The sequence below is a fragment of the Salvelinus namaycush genome, chromosome 18 (genome assembly GCF_016432855.1).
Source record: "Salvelinus namaycush isolate Seneca chromosome 18, SaNama_1.0, whole genome shotgun sequence".
NCBI classification, from domain to species: Eukaryota; Metazoa; Chordata; class Actinopteri; order Salmoniformes; family Salmonidae; genus Salvelinus; species Salvelinus namaycush.
In genome coordinates this window covers 7,991,918-8,011,291 of record NC_052324.1, presented here as the reverse complement: position 1 = coordinate 8,011,291, position 19,374 = coordinate 7,991,918, and the positions used below count along the sequence as shown (strand labels likewise).

The window sequence follows — 19,374 nt, the reverse complement described above, 5'->3', positions numbered from 1 at the left end:
GAGGTGCGTGTCTCCAGTCCGGTACCACCAGTTCCGGCACCACGCACCAGGCCTACTGTGTGCCTCAGCAGGTCAGAGTCGGCCGCCTGCCCAGCGCCGTCTGAGCCATCCGTCTGCCCAGCGCCGTCTGAGCCATCCGTCTGCCCAGCGCCGTCTGAGCCATCCGTCTGCCCAGCGCCGTCTGAGCCATCCGTCTGCCCAGCGCCGTCTGAGCCATCCGTCTGCCCAGCGCCGTCTGAGCCATCCGTCTGCCCAGCGCCGTCTGAGCCATCCGTCTGCCTAGCGCCATCTGAGCCATCCGTCTGCCCAGCGCCATCTGAGCCTTCCGTCTGCCACGAGCCATTAGAGCCGCCCGTCTGTTCCGAGCCATTAGAGCCGTCCGTCAGTCAGGAGCCGCTAGAGCCGTCCGTCAGTCAGGAGCCGCTAGAGCCGCCAGCCAGTCAGGAGCCGCCAGAGCCGCCAGCCAGTCAGGAGCCGCCAGAGCCGCCAGCCAGTCAGGAGCCGCCAGAGCCGCCAGCCAGTCAGGAGCCGCCAGAGCCGCCAGCCAGTCAGGAGCCGCCAGAGCCGCCAGCCAGTCAGGAGCCGCCAGAGCCGCCAGCCAGTCAGGAGCCGCCAGAGCCGCCAGCCAGTCAGGAGCTGCCAGAGCTGCCCTACAGTCATGAGCTGCCCTACAGTCATGAGCTGCCCTACAGTCATGAGCTGCCCTCCAGTCATGAGCTGCCCTCCAGTCATGAGCTGCCCTCCAGTCATGAGCTGCCCTCCAGTCATGAGCTGCCCTCCAGTCATGAGCTGCCACCCAGTCCGGAGCTGCCACCCAGTCCGGAGCTGCCACCCAGTCCGGAGCTGCCACTCAGTCCGGAGCTGCCATTCAGTCCGGAGCTGCCACTCAGTCCGGAGCTGCCATTCAGTCCGGAGCTGCCTCTCTGTCCTGAGCTACCTCTCTGTCCTGAGCTACCTCCTAAATCATGTGGGGGCCTTGGGGAGGATTCTTAGGCCAAGGTCGTGGGCGAGGGTCGCCACTCAAAGGACGCTAAGGAGGGGGACAAAGACAGTGGTGGAGTGGTGTCCTCGTCCACCGCCGGAGCCGCCACCGCGGACAGATGCCCACCCAGACCCTCCCCTTGAGTTTTAGGGGTGCGTTCGGAGTCCGCACCTCAGGGGGGGGGTACTGTAACGTCCTGACCAGAGTTCTTATGTGTTTTGCTTGTTTAGTGTTGGTCAGGACGTGAGCTGGGTGGGAATTCTATGTTGTGTGTCTAGTTCGTCTGTTTCTATGTTCAGCCTGATATGGTTCTCAATCAGAGACAGCTGTCAATCGTTGTCCCTGATTGAGAATCATATATAGGTGGCTTGTTTTGTGTTGGGGATTGTGGGTGGTTGTTTCCTGTCTCTGTGTTTGTGTTCTGCACCAGCTAGGACTGTGACGGTATGTTCTTTTGTTATTTTGTATAGTGTATTGTTTTGTGTTGATTAAATTCATTATGGAAAATTACCACGCTGCGTATTGGTCCTCTGATCCTTTTCGCCTCTCCTCGTCTGAGGAGGAGGACGACTTAGACTGCCGTTACACATTTTCATTTTTTTTACCACGGAAGTGTGTTTTTTTTATGTCACAGTAACTTTCCATCCAAGTACCAGGTTGCTTGTCATTATTGATAGACAACAATATATTTTTTCACCTCTTCTGATATCTGATTGGAAGTTGACTTTACAGCAATACTAATGGTCAGAAACAACAATCCAAACAACTCAGATGCTTATAAAATGGTCTTAGATTCTTTTTTTCTTTTTTTTTTCTACTGGAGTGAGATTCTCTCTTTATTTTTTGTTTTTTTGGGCAATGCCTTTCAGGCGATGATCTCTCTCTGATCATGCCCAGAAAAATGCTTTGTTAATCTCAGTATTGTCTTGTAATTAAGCTTTATGTGAATCCATTCATTTTACAAAGTAATTAAACACACTTGGATTTAGAATTTCAATTTCAGACATTTCTTCATTCCCTATTACTGTAACTCAACAATGGCCTTTCTTGCATATTGCTAAATAATCTTTATGGAGTGAGATAAACATTTGAATAGGATAATTGTGTAGTCTTATTACGAGTCGCATGTGAAGTATCTGTAAAATATACATAATTACTGCCCATAACAATATGATAACTTATGCACACATATGAAGGCTCAGAATATATTTTTTTGTCATGTTTAAATTTGCTAATCTTGCCAATGAAAACAACAATAAAGTATTTGGCAACATCAGAAGGTTGTATAATGAAAGAGGCATCTGATTCAATGAAGGATGGAGCAGAGTTAGCTTTTTGCCAAAAATTTCATTTAAGGTGCTCCAAAGCTTTTTACTATTATCCTTTATATAATTTACTGGGAAGCTTATCAGAGGTAGGCATGACAGTGATATGTACATTTGAGCTGAGGTGCAGGGTGAACTTCTCACAGTGGGCTTCCTACTAGGGAAAACTGTCTCAGTCCTAAGAGTGTAATTCAGGTTTATAGGCACATGATTACTGCTGACAACAGCTGTCGTATTGACAGTGGTATTCAGGGGAATTAGAGGAACATAAATTGGGTTGCTTACATTGACCATACTACCATCTCTACAGGAGTTGATATGCTTTCAATGTCCTCCTGTTTGTTGCTGATTATGAAAGGTAGGACTGGAGCACAATACACGCAGGCCGTCAGGCTCTAAACCGTTTCATTAAAAAGTATCTGATCTTGTAGATTGTTATTTAGGAACATATTTAGGAATCATAAAAAATTGTTTTGGAGAGCTTTTTCACACTAAATACATTGTTTAATAAAAAATACATTGGTTTGATTAATCCTGAAGGTTGCCATTCAGTTGTTCAATCCATTAAATATTGGAAGGGGAAAAAACTATAATAGTAAAGGTTGACCAATAGTTCTATAAATACCCCCTAATCCCAGTGATGTAAAGTAGTTAATTAAAAATACTTTAAAGTCCTACTTAAGAAGTGTTTTGGGGTATCTCTACTTTACTTTACTCTTTATATATATATATATATATTTTTTTTACCCCTTTTTCTCCCCAATTTCGTGGTATCCAATTGTTAGTAATTACTATCTTGTCTCATCGCTACAACTCCCGTACGGGCTCGGGAGAGACGAAGGTCGAAAGCCATGCGTCCTCCGAAACACAACCCAACCAAGCCGCACTGCTTCTTAACACAGCGCGCATCCAACCCGGAAGCCAGCCGCACGAATGTGTCGGAGGAAACACCGTGCACCTGGCGACCTTGGTTAGCATGCACTGCGCCCGGCCCGCCACAGGAGTCGCTGGTCCTGAATCCTGAATCCTGAACTGATATGGCAACGGTCCAGTCGTAGTAAACTATATGCCAGGCTCCAGGATTAAACTGCCTGGCTTGGTCTGCGTTCCATGATGATTCCATGAAGTGGGCGACAGTACATGTCCCAAATTATTGAACAACTTGTAATACGTTAAATATTCCCACTATTGCTTGCACCCTCAGGATCAATATTAATTCATATTTAACATTATACCATTTTTTTTTTAGAAAAGAAATCAGGACTGAAATCAAAACTTTATACAGTGCAACGGTTACATTTAGCCAGACTGCACGGATTTGACTTGTCATCTCATTTGACTTGCATCTCCAAGATTAATCCCTGCAAACAGTTTAAATTCTGCATAACGGCACATAACTTCATATACTTAACTGTGGGCACACATATCCTACCTGTCATTCCTCTGCAACTGGATCTTGGACTTCCAGACGGGCCGCCACCAGGTAGTAAGGGTAGACAACAACACATCTGCCATGCTGATCCTCAAAACCAGGGCCCCTCAGGGATGCATGCTTAGTCCCCTCCTGTACTCCCTGTTCACCTGCATGGCTGCATGGCCAAGCACGACTACAACACAATCATTAAGTTTGCTGACGACACAACAGTGGGCCTTATCACCAACAAAGATGAGACAGCCTATAGGGAGGAGGTCAGAGACCTGGCAGTGTGGTGCGAGTAAGTAAGACATGATAGTGGACTACAGGAAAAGGAGGGCCGAACAGGCCCTCATTAACATCGACAGGGCTGTAGTGGAGCGGGTCGAGAGTTTCAAGTTATTTGGTTTCCACATCACCAACAAACTATCATGGTCTGAACACACCAAGACACTCGTGAAGAGGGCACGACAACACCTTGTCCCCCTCAGGAGACTGAAAATATTTGGCATGCGTCCCCAGATCCTTAAAAAGTTCTACAGCTGCACCATCGAGAGCATCCTGATCGGTTGCATCACTGCCTGGTATAGAAACTTCTCGGCATCCAACCGTAAGGCGCTACAGAGGGTAGTGCGTATGGCCCAATACATTACTGAGGCCAATCTTCCTGCTATCCAGGACCTATATACTAGGTGGTGTCAGAGGAAGGCCCAAATCATAGACTGTTCTCTCTGCTACCGCACTGTAAGCGGTACCGGATCCCCAAGTCTATGTCCAAAAGGCTCCTGAACAGCATCTAACCTCAAGCTATAAGACTGCTGAACAATTAATCTAATGGCCACTTGGACTATTTACATTGACCCCCACTTTGTTTTTACACTGCTGCTACTCACTGTTTATTATCTATGCATAGTCACTTTACCCCAACCTACAAACTACCTCGACTAACCTGTACCCCAGCACATTGACTTGGTACCGGTACCCCCTGTATATAGCCTCGTTATTGTTATGTAACTTTATTGTCTTACTTTTTAGTTTTTACTTGAGTTTATTTAGTAATTATTTTCTTAACTCTAATTCTTGAACTGCATTGTTGATTAAGGGCTTGTAAGTAAGCATTTCACGACAAGGTCTACGCCTGTTGTATTCGGCACATGTAAAAGTTGATTTGATGTGATATGCTTCAGTTTGCTGCCCTATGACTGCTTTCACATTTGTGACCCATCACTTCAATTCAGTCTTATGTAGCAACTTTTGAAATTGTGTTTTTTACATTGGATAAAAGTACAGACTTAGAGCTACAAAATGGTTTGTCATGCACTGAAGTTGAGGAACAATGGTTAGGTAATTCTGCTTTGAAAATTGATCAATTTGTAACCACACTTTTGAGAACATGGCCCTTGATTGTTTTGGAACACCTCCTGGAGAGCTCTTCTTTGTCTTTACCCATTCAGCATCGTTCACACCCTCTTAAGCCCCACACATCTCCATATGATTCACATGTGAGGCCATGTGCTAAACAGAGTGAGTAAGGTAGTTTAGAAAACAACCAACTATTTGAAGACTTAAGTGCTGAAAGTACTGTAGTGGCAAAAGTGGTAGTAAAAATACACTTTATCTAGTCCTCGGCCTATATCTTATTCTGACTTTGGTGCAGATCATGTTGTTATTCACATTGTCGCCTCTGGTAAACACACACTATATCAAATAAGATCTAAGTTTGTTTGTCACGTGCACAGGATACAGAAGGTGTAAACAGTACAATTAAATGGTAACTTGCATATTTGCAGAGTAGCAAAATGCTATAACCACCCCCAGCCACATCTAGCTAAGTGGATGGGTCACTATTGTCTAGACATGTACACATGTTGATGAAATACAATATATGGCTGTAATCACACTCAGACATACCTGGCCAACCTGATGGGTTATGTTGTCACGACTTCCGCCGAAGTCAGCTCCCCTCCTTGTTCGGGCGGCGTTCGGGGGTCGACGTCACCGGCCTTCTAGCCATCGCCGCTCCATTTTTCATTGTTCCATTTGTTTTGTCTTGTTCCCCGCACACCTGGTTTACATTCCCTAATCACACTGCATATATATATATTCCTCTGTTCCCCCCCATGTCTTTGTGTGGAATTGTTTTGTTATGTGTTTAGTGTTATGCGCCAGACTAGTTCCCGGGTATCGTGTGTTGACCCGTAGTATGTTATTTGTCATAAATTAGAATAATTGTGAGTGTTTTTGCGCTTATTCACTTTTGTCATTGGCTGGAGGGGTTGTTGAAGCAGTTGCGTCTGTCTTTTGTGCTTCTGCCAAATAAAGTGCGCCTGATCACAACTCTCTGCTCTCCTGCACCTGACTTCTTACCAGTAGCGCACAACCTTGACAGATGTAATCATCTGGCGAAGTGGAGTCTTTTGTTAAGACATGTAGCTAGCTAGCTAAACAATGAACCATAATTCCAGCCTATAGCTAGAGTACAAAATGGGTTGTCATAGCTAGCCATCATGCATAAAATTAATTTGTAGTATGAATCTGCAGGTAGTTAAAGCTAGCCAACTAGGTTCAATGTCAGCTAGCTAGCTAACATTAGGCTACAAATAGCAATGCAAATGGAAAATCATATTACTACGCAGATCATACATGTAATGCTAGCTAGCGAGCCAGCAAGCTATGTTCTAGCTAGCTAACAGTACGCTTTAACTTGCAATAAAAAAAACTTTCTGACAAAATTAGAAATGTACAGTGTGATATCTGGAAATGTAGCTAGACTCTTACCCGTATACATGGATGAATGCTTGTTTGGCCTGTTGTGTCAAGTCACACCAGTTCACACTGACTGTGTGCAGTCCATCACAACTTTGTCCCACTGATCATTGTTGATTACGCCTGCTAGATTCAGGGCAACAATGTTGTTGAGAGCGGTAGCAACACTTTTGCAGTTCTCCATGGCTAATGTTATATCTTTAAAAAAATCTGCGGAGGCAAGGATTGTCTACACATACTGAGCAGCTCATGTTATAGACAGAAACATGCTACATCGCTTCAGGACCCTTCTATAACATTCCATTTACATCAGAAATAGAGATTTGGTTGTGAAAAATCTAACTTCTTATAAGAACAAAACACCATTTGACAATGTTGACCCTGTTTTGTCTCCTTCCATTTTTTTTTCTACACTCAGGACCTTGCCATCCGAACCCATGCCACAACAGAGGAATATGTGAAATCAGTGAAACCTACAGAGGCGACACGTTCATAGGTTACGTCTGCAAGTGTCCAACCGGCTTCAACGGGATCCACTGCCAACACAGTAAGTTGGATGATCATCATTATACCTTACAGATACCGGTGATAACATTTCTAGAAAATAAATTGAAATGAAGAAAAGTAGAGATCTTAAAGAAACATACACATTCTGCCCTTCATATAAATACTTGCCACTGGTTAATACTAGCTAGAACCACTAAAGCAGTCATTTTGACTGCTCATGATTTTTAACTCACACCCCCCACTTTTTTAAATGTATCTGTTATTTTACCAGGTAAGTTGACTGAGAACACATTCTCATTTACAGCAACAACCTGGGGAATAGTTTCAGGGGAGAGGAGGGGGATGAATGAGCCAATAGTAAACTGGGGATTCTTAGGTGACCATGATGGTTTGAGGGCCAGATTGGGAATTTAGCCAAGACAAGAGGGTTAACACCCCTACTCTTACAATAAGTGCCATGAGATCTTTAATGACCTCAGAGAGTCAGGACACCTGTTTAACATCCCATCCGAAAGACGTCACCCTACACAGGGCAGTGTCACTGACCTGGGGATATTTTTGGGGACATTTTTTAGACCAGAGGAATGAGTGCCTCCTACTGGCCCTCCAACACCACTTCCAGCAGCATCTGGTCTCCCATCCAGGGACTGAACAGGACCAACCCTGCTTAGCTTCTGAAGCAAACCAGCAGTGGTATGCAGGGTGGTATGCTGCTTGACTTTGCCTAAATTAGTCTATATAACACTGTTAGAATCTTAATATTGCAAACAGAACTGGAGTTAAACCAGTTTTAAGGGGCCATGTAATTTTTTTGAATGGTTTCCCCCCATTGTGCCTCCTTCTCCCAAAAGTAGGGCCTGCTCCACTCCATTTTACGACAGTTTAAAGTGCAGAGCCCAGATGATAACACCCCGACAATTGACTCAAAACTGAACCAAAACTAATTTCACACATACAGTACCAGTCAAACGTTTGGAAACATCTAGTCATTCAAGGGTTTTTCTTTATTTTTACTATTTTCTACATTGCAGAATAATAGTGAAGACATCAAATCTATGAAATAACACATGGAATTATGTTGTAACCAAAAAAGTGTAAAACAAATCAAAATATATTTTATATTTGAGATTCTTCAAAGTAGCCACCCTTTGCATTGATGACAGCTTTGCACACTCTTGGCGTTCTCTCAATCAGCTTCATGAGGAAGTCACCTGGAATGCATTTCAATTAACAGGTGTGCCTTGTCAACCTTTTTACACATACCAAAATACGTGTGTGATCATTCTACAGTGGTCCCTGGAGCGTAACCGCAAACTGGTGTGATTAGAACCCTTATTTAGCACGTCCAGTTTTGATTGACGCAACAATCAGCACTTGAGCTGGCCACACTGTTTATTCACGGAAATATTTTGCAAAACACAGTCCTTACAAAGTTATGTCCAGAATGTGACCAGTTTATTTTTGGAATGAATGTTCAGAAATTCACAGAAGTAGCTACAGCATAACAAACTGTAAAATGTAGGCTACATTTCTCCTAGCGCTAACTGAGGAAAGATTGACCTAACAAAGGCCATATTTTTATAACTCTCGGCTGACAGAAACTACAATATGAATGAGCTAATAGCAATTACTATATATAATTGATCACATCATGGGTGAGCTCACCATTGACCAAAATAATTGAGTAAAACATTTTCTAGAAATCGAAAGTAATCCAACGATGGGTAGTTTGTGCGCGCCGCCAAGTTTGTTTATTGCATCAACCAAACATAATAAGAGGAGACTAGATGAGTTTGGTCTGTTTGTAGTATGCATGTTGAAGGGAATGTGTTGTCTATGATCATTCACTTCCCTTCATTCACTTCCAGAAGTTTACCCGAAAGATGAGTGAACCATTCCTTCACCTCATTATAACCACTTTGGTCTGACAGACATTTACCCAGAATGCATTGTATAATGTCAACAAACATGGTGCCACACACAGCTGGCAAATAGCTTAGCATTAGCTAATTATAATCAGTACAATGTTCAAAAAAGTATTTTACACACATCCTGGGTGTCCATTAAAATCTATGCAAAATCACGCCCTGACCATAGAGAGCCTTTTTATTCTCTATTTTGGTTAGGTTGGGGTGTGACTAGGGTGGGTGATCTAGTGCATTTATTTCTATGTTGGCCTGGTATGGTTCCCAATCAGAGGCAGCTGTTTATCGTTGTCTCTGATTGGGGATCATATTTAGGCAGCCATTTCCCCACTGGTTTTTTTGGGGATCTTGTTTTCGTGTTGATGCCTGTGAGCTCTACAGAACGTCAGGTTTCGTTGCTCTTTATTGTTTTTGTGAGTTTCAATTAACCTGTCTAGCCAGTGGGTTCCACTGAAAAGGCATGTCCGATTTTTTAAAATGTTTTACAGCGAAAACACCACGTATATTTATGTTAGCTCACCACCAAATACAAAAAAGCACAGACATTTCTTTCACAGCACAGGTAGCTTGCACAAAACCGACCAAATAGAGATAGAATTAGTCACTAACCAAGAAACAACTTCATCAGATGACAGTCTTATAACATGTTATACAATAAATCTATGTTTTGTTTGAAAAATGTGCATATTTCAGGTATAAATCATAGTTTTCAATTGCAGCTACAATCACAAATAGCACCGAAGCAGCTAGAACAATTACAGAGACCAACGTGAAATACCTAAATACTCATCATAAAACATTTATGAAAAATACATGGTGTACAGCAAATGAAAGATAAACATCTTGTGAATCCAGACAAATATTTCAGATTTTTTAAGTGTTTTACAGCGAAAACACAATATAGCATTATATTAGCTTACCACAATAGCCAAAAACACAACCCATTTATCAGCAGCAAAAGTTAGCAATCGCAAAAAACCTAACCTTGACAACCTTCATCAGATGACAGTCCTATAACATCAGGTTATACAATACACTTATGCTTTGTTCGAAAATGTGCATATTTAGAGCTGAAATCCGTGGATATACATTGTGAAAACGTAGCAACTTTTTCCCAGAATCTCCGGATATATTTCTGACACTCACCTAATCTGACCAAATAACTCATCATAAACTTTACTAAAAACTACATGTTGGATAGCAAATGAAAGATACACTAGTTCTTAATGTAATCGCCGTGTTAGAATTCTAAAAATAACTTTAGTACGACATACAGCTTACGTTATAGCGAGACAGTGCCTGCAATGAGGGCGGAAAATAGTACTGAACATTTTCCACAGAAATACGAAATAACATCATAAATGGTTCCTACTTTTGCTGAGCTTCCATCAGAATCTTGTAAAAGGGGTCCTTTGTCCAGAACAATCGTTGTTTGGTTTTAGAATGTCCTTTTCTCCTGTCGAATTAGCAACCAAAGCTAGCCAAGTGGCGCGAAGCTGTCCATCATCACCAAACGCAGAGAATGGAAAAAGCCAAAACTCCCGATAAACTTTCAATAATCTGATAAAACTATATTGAAAAAACATACTTTACGATGATATTATCACATTTATCAAATAAAATCAAAGCCGGAGATATTAACCGTCTATAACGAAAGCTTTTCAGAACGCAATCCAGGGTTCCTTCCCGCGCCTTGCTGAACAAAGGAAATTTGGGGTCATGTCATTCCAAGAGCTCTCGTTTGACCTCAGATCAAGCTATACACCCCATTTCACCTCTCACTGCCTGTTGACATCTAGTGGAAGGCGTATGAAGTGCATGTATATCCATAGATTTCAAGCAAATTAATAGGAAGGCCCTGGAACAGAGCCTCAATTTCAGATTTTTCACTTCCTGACGGGAAGTTTGCTGCAAAATGAGTTCTGTTTTACTCACAGATATAATTCAAACGGTTTTAGAAACTTGAGAGTGTTTTCTATCCAATAGTAATAATAATATGCATATTGTACGATCTAGAATAGAGTACGAGGCCGTTTAAATTGGGCACGATTTTATCCCAAAGTGAAAATAGCGCCCCCTATCCCAAAGAAGTAAACATGTGGAACTCTACGTACGCTGTGCCTTGGTCCGAGTATGATTACCACGACGATCATGACAATTAGAGATTTTTTGAACTCACATAAGAAAAGGTTCAAAGTTAATTTGTGGCATTTCTTTCCTTCTTAATGTGTTTGAGCCAATCAGTTGTGTTGTGACAGTATATGGGTGGTATACAGAAGATAACCCTATTTGGTAAAAAACCAAGTCCTTATTATGTCAAGAACAGCTCAAATAAGCAAAGAGAAACTACAGTCCATCATTACTTTAAGACATGAAGGTAATTCAATCCAGATCATTTCAAAAACCATCAAGCGCTATGATGAAACTGGCTCTCATGTGGACCACCACAGGAAAGGAAGACCCAGAGTTACCTCTGCTTCTGAGGATAAGTTCATTAGAGTTACCAGCCTGAGAAATTGCAGACCAGAGTTCAAGTAACAGAGACATCTCAACATCAACTGTTCAGAGGAGACTGCGTGAATCAGGACTTCATGGTCGAATTGCTGCAAAGAAACCACTACTAAAGGACACTGATAAGAAGAAAATACTTGCTTGGGCCAAGAAACACGTGCAATGGACATTAAACCAGTGGAAATCTGTCCTTTGGTTTGATGAGTCCAAATTTTAGATTTTTGGTTCCAACTGCTGTGTCATTGTGAGACGCAGAGTAGGTGAACGGATGATCTCCGCATGTGGTGTTCGCACCGTGAAGCACGGAGGAGGAGGTGTGGGGGTGCTTTGCTGATGACACTGTCTGTGATTTATTTAGAAATCAAGGCACAGTTAACCAGCATGGCTACCACAGCATTCTGCAGTGGTACGCCATCCCATCTGGTTTGCCCTTAGTGGGACTACCATTTGTTTTTCAACAGGACAATGACCCAACACACCTCCAGGCTGTGTAAGGGCTGTTTGACCAAGAAGGAGATTGTGTTGTGGTGTCTTCACTACAATATTCTACAAAATAGAAAATAGTACAAATTAAGAAAAACCCTTGATTTAGTAGGTGTGTCCAAACTTTTGACCGGTACTGTATAACAAAAGCTGAAATACATTAATTAAAGTATGATGGGGAGAATGGGTGAGTTGATGAGCGAGGGTAAGCGAAACAAGCATAATTATGTAATTACCAAATGTGATCATACAATATGCATATTATTATTACTATTGGATAGAAAACACTCTCAAGTTTCTAAAACTGTTTGAATTATATCTGTGAGTAAAACAGAACTTATTTTGCAGCAAACTTCCATACAGGAAGTGAAAAATCTGAAAACGAGGCTCTGTTTCAGGGCCTGCCTATTCAACTGGCTTTTATTTATCAATATGCATGCACTTCATACGCCTTCCACTAGATGTCAACAGGCAGTGGAAGGTGGAATGGGGTGTCTAGCTTGATCTGAGACCGAACAAGAGCTTTTGGAGTGACAGGTCCGGAATTTTCTTTGTCTTAGAAGGCGCGCGGCGGAGCTCGACACTGTCTTCTGAAAAGCGTTCGGTATACACGGCGAATATCTCTGGCTCTGATTTTATTTGATACATATGATAATAACATCATAAAGTAGGTTTTTTCAACCGAGTTTTATCAGTTTATTCAACGTTTATTGTGACTTTTGGAGTTTTCCGTTCTTTGCGTCAAGAGAGGATGGGAATGTTAGCAACCTTGGCTAGCATTGTGGCGTGAATTCGACAGAAGAAATGGACATTCTAAAACCAAACAACGATTTATTCTGGACCAAGGACTCCTTGTACAACATTCTGATGGAAGCTCAGCAAAAGTAAGAAAAGATTTATGATGTTATTTCGTATTTCTGTGTAAAATGTTGAGTCCTATTCTCCGCCGTTTTGGTGAGCGCTGTCTCGCAATAACGCAAGCTGTATGTTATGGTAAAGTTATTTTTAAAAATCTAACACAGCGGTTGCATTAAGAACCAGTGTATCTTTCCTTTGCCATACAACAAGTATTTTTATGTAAAGTTTATGATGAGTTCTTTAGTCAGATTAGGTGAGTGTCCAAAATATCTCCGGAGATTCTGGTGAATCGATGCTACGTATTCACAATGTATAATCAGGATTTGTAGCTCTAAATATGCACATTTTCGAACAAAACATAATTGTATTGTATAACATGATGGGGTGTTAGTGATTCATTTTATCTCTATTTTGTCGGTTTTGTGAAAGCTACCTATGCGGTGGAAACATGGTGAAAATATGCGGTTGTGTGTTTGGCTATTGTGGTTAGCTAATAGAAATACATATTGTGTTTTCGCTGTAAAACATTTAAAAAATCGGAAATGATGGCTGGATTCACAAGATGTTTATCTTTCATTTGCTGTATTGGACTTGTGATTTAATGAAAATTATATTATATGATATCCCTGTCCCGTTAGGCTAGGCTATGCTAGTCAGCTTTTTTGATGAGGAGGATCCCGGATCCGGGATGGGTATTAAGTAAAGTGGTACTGTATGTACCCTATGTCAGTTCACCGAATAAAAGCAGTCTTATTATCAGTCTACTCTGGCCTACTTGGAGAAGGGTGCACAGCGAGAGCGTGCATAATTGTAAATGCTGAACTGCTTTCAATCTCTGGGGAAATATCCACATCATGCAGCAGGCATGAGTGTCGGAGAATGTGGTGATCAGGCTTGGGGAAACTTACATTGTGCCGAAAATCTCCCCCCTGCCAGAATTCTCCCCAACCCTTTGCGTTCTTCATTGCTGCGACTTGCTTGCTAGTTGAGATGTCTGCTCTTCACTCCGTTGTCAGTTAAGCCTACATTTCACTGATCTTACAGTATAAAATATACTAATTACACTGTTAAAATGTTGCAGTCAAAATGACTGCTCATTAACTTGAAGGGGGGGGGGGGGGTCTAATGTTAAATGCTCACCTGTCATGTCAACTGGAGAGGTTAGAGAAAACAAATGATAGCCCTTTTATGTAAAAATCGGTGATGCTAATAGGGTTGATCGATGTCAACCTTTGTCCTATCGTGATTTATGTACTCGTAAAACATAGGGAACCACTGGTTTATACTATACTAACGTTTTTGGTTACTGTACCACCAACTGCATTTTTCTCTGCCCGGAGTACCCCTGAAGTGCCCCCTCATGTACATTCTACCATTAGGCTTCTGGCCTCATGAGTTTTCTTAACCGTTGTGTGGTGTTCATGTTTTTGTTTTTCACCCACTTTTGCGGGTCCACTGGTCTGATGGACCCGTAACATTATTGCATTTTTAAACCAATACAGCCATAAGAATTTACGTTAAAAAACGCAATACTTACATGTTAACATATAAATTACAAGCAATATAGATGGCATACATGGTTAATATTTGCCATTTCCCTCTGATAGAACACATGTATCAATAAAAGCTCTATTCATTTTTTTTTTTTAAATCAAAAGTGATTTTTGTAGAGAAATATCTATTATAATCAAGACATGGGTGCAATAAATCATGTTTACCTTGAACAAATATTAATGAAACAAGGTTTTCATCACTATTGATGTTTACTGTTGTGAACTGAAGGACACATTTTACATACAGTATTTTATTGACATGATAAATGATCCCCATTGAACACAAATTAAGTCCGGTCTACACACCACATGGGGGACAGATTTTACTGTGTGTGTGTTGCAAATGCATTTCTTGCACTTGATGCATGTAGAATGATGAAAACACTTAGTTCAAGAATTTAACTAACATCTCACACACTCACTCACATATATAGTTACATCAGGCCAAGGTAGGAGAGACAGCCATACACACATGCAACAACATCACTCACACTTACTTCCGGTATTGGAGTTGTTGGTTTTGCGGGTCGGGAGGATGGGGAACCAGCATCCTCCTCCTGAATCCTCCTCATGATGGCTGCAGAAGCTGGGGTCCTTGGGATATGTTGCCTCCTCTGGATTTGAGGTTTTACCAATGCCTTTCCCTGTTCCTCGAGAAAGAGTCGTCTCCTCTGGAGCTTCCCTCTGTTCCAATCTGGGTTCAACGCCATCCAGACGACAAATGAATTGTACGCCGAAATGTCCAAAATGTTGAAGAATATCAGATGTGGCCAGCATAGGGTTCTCCTTTTGCAGCTGTAGCCAGTCACCAGTTTGTCAAAAATTTCCACCTCTCCTTTTGTGGCATTGTAATCCATTATGATTTCTGTTTTTTGATGTTTCTGGCCACAGATTCTCCCATCCCTATGCAGCATACTAATGAGTACCACACTTTTGCCTTTCTTTGGCACGTAGGACACTAGGGACATGTCGGCTGTGAACACAAACTTAGAGGAATTGATAGGCCTGTGTTCTGGATGCAGTCTATCACAGTGCCATCCATTTTGATTCCAAATCACCTTATACCACCCACCACTGCGACCTGTATGCTCTAGTCGGCTGGCCCTCGCTACATATTCGTCGCCAGACCCACTGGCTCCAGGTCATCTATAAGTCTATGCTAGGTAAAGCTCCGCTTATCTCAGTTCACTGGTCACGATAACAACACCCACCCGTAGCACACGTTCCAGCAGGTATATCTCACTGATCATCCCCAAAGCCAACACCTAATTTGGCCGCCTTTCCTTACAGTTCTCTGCTGCCAGTGACTGGAACGAATGGCAAAAATCGCTGAAGTTGGAGACTTTTACTTCCCTCACCAACTTTAAACATCAACTATCTGAGCAGCTAACCGATCGCTGCAGCTGTACATAGTCCATCTGTAAATAGCCCACCCAATCTACCTACCTCATCCCCATACAGTTTTTATTTTATTTACTTTTCTGCTATTTTGCACACCAGTATCTCTACTTGCACATCATCATCTGCTCATTTATCACTCCAGTGTTAATCTGCTGAATTGTAATTATTCGCTCCTATGGCCTATTTATTGCTTATCTCCTCATGTCTTTTGCACACACTGTATATAGACTTTCTTTTTTCTACTGTGTCATTGACTTGTTTATTGTGTCATTGGCTTGTTTATTGTTTACTCCATGTGTAACTCTGTGTTGTTGTCTGTGTCACACTGCTTTGCTTTATCTTGGCCAGGTCGCAGTTGCAAATGAGAACTTGTTCTCAACTAGCCTACCTGGTTAAATAAAGGTGAAAAAAAAAAGTGGGAGCTCTGACTTGTTTTTTCGTACTGTTCCAACCATCGTCAGCTTCCTCTTGAGGAGCTCCTGTCCCAGCTTAAGCAAAGTAAAAAAGTTATTGCATGTGATGTTGTGGCCACGGAATCCCTGTGTCACGTCCAGGACAACCCACATCCCTTGGTTCTTATCAGAGGCTCCTCCATATGGCTTCCCCATAAACACTTGAAAGTTCCACGCATACAGTATGATGAGGTAGCATCACAGGCAGCCCAGATCTTGATTCCATATTTTGCGGGTTTAGAGAGTATGTACTGCCTGAAGGGGCAGCGGCCCCTCAATGGCATAAGCTGCTCATCAACAGTAACGTTGGGCCCAGGGTTGTAAAATAGGGGAAGGCGGTCCACACGCTTGTCCCACACTGACCTGATTTCAGCTAGCTTGTCTCTCTAACGCCAAGCTGGTCTGGTGTCTCGGTTATCGAGGTGGTCATCCTGAAAAAAATGTGGAAGTTTTCCAGAGTTGTTGCATGGAAAAGTTCTCTGCCAGTTTCTGCATCCCACAGGGATTCTGTCGATTCCCCATTGGATCTGAAAACACCAGCAAGGATAAGATCCCCCAAATATGCATGGAAAAACACGCCTTCCCTCCAAATTAGTGCAGTCCAGAATGATTTTCTGCATGGTGTCTGGGATTAACAGTTCAAAAGAAGACTATGCCCTGTACATGAGTAACCGCCATCCGCGTCGGCCTTGGTTGCATCCTTATCACATTGGCAGCCATGCGGGGGGGGCTCATTCCATGGGCAAGAAGACCATTAATTTTCACAATTATTTTTACAACCATATTTCTCCACCTGCTGGCTGCTGGTGAGCTGGTTGCTGACAGGCTGATCCTGGGGCTGGCAGCTGACGGGCTGGTCCTGGGGCTGGCTGAGGGTCAATCTCATCCTTCTTCCAACTCACTGTCAGACTGGACAGAGACATGATCCTCATATTCTGAAAATTATTCATCTTTAAAAGTGGAAGACGCTTCTTCCACACTAGCTTCTCTCTCTATAAAAAATATTTCTAAGGCCCTCTGAGCAGAGATTAGTTTTGCCATACTGATTGATTGTGGTAAGGAGCCACACATGCAAAGCTATTTATTTGTTGTGTCCCTCCCCCAATTTGCACCTGGCTGGGGTAGAGTGTGGGAAAATACTGCATTTTTTACAACGTATCAAAATAATTTATTGTAATAACATTTTGCAGGTTCCCGCAAGACGTTGTGTAGTTTCACACACTACAAAGAGTGAGAGAAAAGCTGGAGACAGGGAGACAGACAGGTTATTGTTGCTATGTTGAAACAGCAGGCCCAGGGAGGAGGAAGACAGAGTGAAGGCACACCGCAAACCTTTTGTTACATTTTTACTTGTTTTCACCTACACATACACTTTTCCACACTTTTATTAGCCTCGGGTCCAGTGGACCTGAACACCATATATGTAATATAAATGTGTAGGGGGTGCACAGTGTGCACAGAAAATTAACAGAAAATGAGCCATGGCCAATGAGTCTCAGGATTACTTAAAAAAAAAAAAACTAAACATTGAAAATGGGTCCCACAGACCCGAATACCACACAAGCGTTAAGTACCTCCTGTGCAGAGGCCAAGTAACCCCAGAGGTCCTAGTACCCCTGGTTGGGAACCACTGGTATAAACGATGGTATCGCCCCCATATTGGCCAACTAAAAATATAACATTTAAACAACAACAATAACTCAAAAACACTGTCGGACAACTGCACGGAATTGCATGCTAGAACTGGACGAATCGTGATAATGGATAATGTTGTTGAAAGCCCTTGCAGAGGCTAAGTGTAGGCAACTATTTTGTAATATTCCTTTCTGGTGGAGCTTCAGCATGGAACAGGTGTGTGTGTGTCTGTGTCTGTATGGCGTGCACGTAATGGAGCAAATTGACAGTCAACTCATGAGGAATGGGCTGTCTTGCCATAGTGAGTTTGTTTATGAATCATGAGCTGAAAATATGCAAAGTCTACAGCCTTCAGAAATGGATAATAATTGCTTTATTTGCATCAACCTCCTCTCTTAATTTTGTTTGTTCAATCTCTCATAAAGCTGTGATTGTGAATAGCCTACAGTATGCCTAGGTCTTTGGACTACTTTCCTTCTTGTTCTTTTTGAAAGCGGCACCTTAGGACAACACCTTCTTAGGCTATTTGAAGATATGGGAAATAGGTTACTCTTCATAACTTTAATTTGTCTTTAAGCGTGATGATAGGTCTAGCAGGAGGACTAGCCATTTGGTTTTCACATGAAGGGATTTTTCCGGGCCTCACGGAACATTTCCTTCTTGATAAGATTAAACATGATTTAACTTAATATTCAATTTTTCTATAGGCTATTGATATTGTTTGTTCCGTCATATTATTAGTCGTCTGGCTACATTTTGTTTTTGGCCTATTCAAACTTTTTGAGATGGAACTCCGTTAGATTAATCCATTGTATGATCAGGAGAAAGCCATGCATAAAATGATGAAAACGTAGCCTAGCCCAAAGTCATATTAAAAGCCTATAGAATGTAGAGAGAAGGTAATATAACCTGTTTTTAAAACGGCTAGACACAAGATAGATAATGAGTGTCTCTTATATAAAGAAATGAATACACCACATGACCAAAAGTATGTGGACACCTGCTCGGAAAACATTGCATTCCATAATCATGGGCATTAATATGGAGTTCGTCCCCCGTTTGCGGCTATAACAGCCTCCATTGTTCTGTGAAGGCTTTACACAAGATGTTGGAACATTGCTGTGGGGACTTGCTTCCATTCAGTCACTAGAGCATTAGTGAGGTTGAGCACTGATTTTGGGCGATTAAGCCTGGCTCACAGTCGGTGTTCCAATTCATCCCAAGTTGTTCGATGGGATGAAGGTCAGGGCTTTGTACAGGCAAGTCAAGTTCTCCCACACCGGTCTCGACAAACCATTTCTGTATGGACCTCGCTTTGTTTATGGGGACATTGTCATGCTGAAACAGGAAAGGGCCTTCCCCAAACTGTTTTCACAAAGTTGGAAGCACAGTATCGTCTAGAATGTCATTGTATGCTGTAGCATTAAGATTTCCCTTCACTGGAACCAAGGGGCCTAGCCCGAACCATGAAAAACAGCCCTGGACCATTATTTATCCTCCACCAAATGTTACAGTTGGCACAATGCATTGGGGCAGGTAGCACTCTCCTGGCATCAACCAAA

At 42.2% G+C, this 19,374-nt stretch overlaps 1 protein-coding gene across 1 annotated transcript in view; it reads left to right on the top strand.

The window, feature by feature from the left end:
* LOC120063523 (EGF-like repeat and discoidin I-like domain-containing protein 3) overlaps positions 1-19,374 on the top strand; it is a 249,839-nt gene that overhangs the window by 70,185 nt on the left and 160,280 nt on the right. Inside the window, exon 4 of the mRNA XM_039013893.1 lies at positions 6,906-7,034. Coding sequence (XP_038869821.1) covers positions 6,906-7,034 — 129 coding nt within the window. The remainder of the gene's footprint in view (positions 1-6,905; positions 7,035-19,374) is intronic.